This window comes from Armigeres subalbatus, unplaced genomic scaffold, assembly GCF_024139115.2.
Source record: "Armigeres subalbatus isolate Guangzhou_Male unplaced genomic scaffold, GZ_Asu_2 Contig323, whole genome shotgun sequence".
In the NCBI taxonomy this organism is placed as follows: Eukaryota; Metazoa; Arthropoda; class Insecta; order Diptera; family Culicidae; genus Armigeres; species Armigeres subalbatus.
In genome coordinates, this window is record NW_026943068.1 from 226,499 (window position 1) to 230,000 (window position 3,502).

The 3,502-nt window shown below is 38.4% G+C and overlaps 1 protein-coding gene across 1 annotated transcript; it reads left to right on the top strand.

The window, feature by feature from the left end:
• The first annotated feature begins 1,951 nt into the window (after nt 1–1,951).
• Nucleotides 1,952–3,215, top strand: LOC134203999 (uncharacterized). Its single transcript, XM_062678835.1, has 3 exons — nt 1,952–2,320; nt 2,495–2,751; nt 2,819–3,215. The coding sequence occupies exons 1-3, from the start codon at nt 2,263–2,265 to the stop codon at nt 2,963–2,965; spliced, it is 462 nt and encodes a 153-aa protein (XP_062534819.1). The 5' UTR covers nt 1,952–2,262; the 3' UTR covers nt 2,966–3,215.
• The last annotated feature ends 287 nt before the right edge of the window (nt 3,216–3,502 follow it).

A 3,502-nucleotide genomic window follows, 5' to 3' on the forward strand; every position in this document is an offset into this window, starting at 1 on the left:
AGCCTGCGCGTCTTACCGCTAGGCTAAGGAGGGCCCACCCGAGCAAAGCCTGAAAACATAATGAGAGCATATAGAAAACATATTATCAAGTTGAAATTATAATTTGTTTTCAAATATGAATCAGCATGATTGATTACATATTTTGATTTCATTTTGTTGTAGATTTCTAAATCGTATGATCTGACATTAAACTGAATCCTTATTTTGTTATAGGAACCAATATCAAAATTAGTTTTCAATTTGTTCTCATTGATAGCAGGAATAGTTTTCGATTTGATGTCACAGTGAGAATTTTGTGCTATATGTTTTGTTATTTTAACCGTTAAAACGACGAAAAAGATATCAAATTTAGTAATCATAATCGGCGATTACACAACATTAAAACAAGTTATCGATTTGCTCTCAAGCTTTGCTCGGGCATATAGTCCAATTATTATCGTTAGTACCAAACCTTGAACTTTGGATCTCGTTCGAGAGAAATGAATAAATGGTCTGGGCAAATAAAATGGCCTGTGTTCGTACACGGAAGCTTGAAAATACCCATTAAATGATGTTCTTTTACCCATTTTTTGGAATTGTTCGAAAATGTCAAAATATGGGTATTTTTTTGAAAACACAAAAAGGGTATTTTTCCCCCATTACCGGGATAGATTGTTAGAACTAAAAAATGGGTAGATGGTACCCACAGACGTATTTGGAACGCGAAATTTTCACTTTTACAAGTTGTAAAATTTAAAAAAAACATCTGCCTGTTTTTCGGAATTTTAAAGCATGGTAATAGTATTGCCATTTATAGCTCTCGATTGATTCTTGGGAAAATCATAGATCGCACTTTGAGCAGTGATGTCAAATATTTTACAATATCTATTATTATTCCAAGCTTCATCTAAATGCATGAAACTTGGAAATAACCGTCTGTTGAACCACTATTGCAATTATTGTAATATCCCAAGTAATTACCAAGCATTAATTAATGCATGTAATCGATCACAGATCAGCATACTAAATGCTAATTGCATTAGATCAGTTTTACGGATGTAAAGATGCATTTATTCATCGCCTGTCAAGCAACGATACTCTAGTTCAGCGTTACGAATACTGCGATGCATTACATATGTTTTATTTCAACATGTCAAAGTAATAAGGCATTATTTCGGTCGTAATAGGGCCTTTTCCCACTTACGGTCAACTTTAATGGCTGTATGGTTACTTGGCTCCATGACTCCATGGTTACTTGGGATGCTTCCGCAAAGAATTCAAATTATAACTAGGTAACTTGAAAGTAGCGAAAAGATTAACTTTCACTACAAATCATTATTATTTTTCTAGAGTTTGATCAAACAAATGTACTGGAAACCCTGCCGAGCCCACGTGTTCATTTGAAAACATAAACAACTTTCGTTGGCGCCAACCCGTTTCACCCGATTCATCAGCCCGCCAACCGGGAGAACAAAGGATTTTGACATCTCGCACTTATGACTATCTCGCATTTCTCAAGTGCGGAGTCCAACGAGGTGGGAAGTGCGCAATATTTTATATTCGCACTGGACCTCACACAAGACATACACGCTCATTTGAATCTACCCAAAAGTGAGTCAAAATAACTCACTTTTGAATTTTGATGCAAATGTCAAAAAGTGAGTAACATTATTTTTAGCAGGTGAGTCAATTTTAACTCACTTCCCATAATTTCAGCTTTTACTCACTTTTGCGTAATTGTCTCAACTGTCAGACTGTTTGAAAATTTTCCTCGTGCTTTAATAAAGTAGTGTATTTTGTGATAACTGAAATGTTCCGGACGGGAATACGATATTTATGGACAGACATCGGCGCAGATGGGCAGAGCTGGCGGGGGTGATCCGGAGCAGCACGATCGATCCGGAGGAGCTGTTCTATAAGATTTTCGGCGACGGAGGATTCTATTCAAGATTCCATGATTTCTCCGGTTCGCGATATGGCTTTAAGGGTGCCTAGGAAGCAATAATGAACTTGACCTTTGCCCATGTCCGTGGTGTCAACAAAGACATGGACGTTATTGTGGTGCATTCATGCCCAAATGTTCCGGATCACGATACGAACCGGCCACCAAGACCGGCAAGTAACAGTCCCGCTACGGAACTGGAATGAAGACAATATCTACCGGAAAATTTGTGATGCGTTCCATCTGTCGGTATTGTTCGGGTACGCAAATGTACATATTCGTGCCTGGAGTATACGCGTATACGCCTTCAAGGAGCAGAGCGATAGCGTGTAATCGTTCCAATGTCTGCCAGCGTTATGAACAGCCGATACGAAACAAAGAACTATTCATTACATTCAAGTAAGTTTTTAAGTACTGAGCTCGTTAAGAGATATTTTCCAGATGTACGCATGTTAGTAAAAGCAACCGACAAATTGGTGTTATATCGAATTTGTTGGATAATGAAACAAATGCGTTGTACCCATTGTATTAATAAATGCGTTATGAAAATAAATATATTTTTTTAATTTACAGCGCAGATAAGAGTCGCTATTTCCGCCAAGATGGTGCCGATGTGCACACAGATGGAAACATTTCCCCCTCTCAAGCGGTCGTCGGGGTGGTGCAGGGGGTGCAGGGCATCTACGAAGATCAGACAATCCAGGTGGTGCCGGTCACATCTTCGCGCACCCGGCAAGGGTCTTTCACAGGTCAACAGCGTTAGCTATTGTGACCAATCCAGATCCCAAGTCCTAACCAAGCTAAGCAACAAGCACAAAGTGATGATAAAGGTTAGAAAATTTAGTTCCGATAAATGTTTTGAGTTTATAATAATTTCTCCTTGTTTCTTATTTTTAGGTGCACGCAGAATTGGAAGATCATAGGCGTTACATAGTCTCGTTCCTTCTGACGAAGAAAATGAATCTATCGAGAACAAAATCACTCAGTTCCCGAATGATGATGATTTTATCAACTACCAACTATATTTCTTATGTAAACTCTTAGCATTATGTACTGGTACATGTCACTACAATTATATTAATAAATTATTTGAGATAGGCGAAAAGCTATTCCGTTTATTAAAATGAAATTCCATTCCATTTCCAAGCGCAAAACATTTTCAAAAGTGAGTAAGATCTACTCACTTTTAGCCGGAAAAAAGTGAGTAAGTCTTACTCTAATTTTGACATATTGCAGCATTACTCGTAAGTGAGTAAACATACGGTTACTCAAAAGTGAGCTGTTCCACTTTTTTCCAAAGTGAGTCGAATTTGACTCACTTTTGAGTAGATTCAAATGAGCGTGTAAGGTAAGTTGACCGGTTTGTTGTGACCGCAGATTTTACTTTTAAGATTCCACAACAGAACCTCCCGCTGCTGCAGTTCCTCCTTCATAAGACTACCTGGATGAGGATGACACATTGGAATAGGAAATTGGTGTGACACCCAGCACACTTACTTTATCTTCAAGGTGCATGAAGCCGGTAACATGCCAGGCCAGTTTCAGCGGTTTGGATGGGATTTCAGTTCCGAAAAAAATAAA

Bases quoted from the DNA above. Each gene is read 5' to 3' on its own strand.
- LOC134203999 (XM_062678835.1), top strand. From the start codon at position 2,263: ATGTCTGCCAGCGTTATGAACAGCCGATACGAAACAAAGAACTATTCA. The intron at 2,321-2,494 runs GTAAGTTTTTAA...TTTAATTTACAG, and splicing joins GAACTATTCATTACATTCAA to CGCAGATAAGAGTCGCTATT. The intron at 2,752-2,818 runs GTTAGAAAATTT...TCTTATTTTTAG, and splicing joins AGCACAAAGTGATGATAAAG to GTGCACGCAGAATTGGAAGA.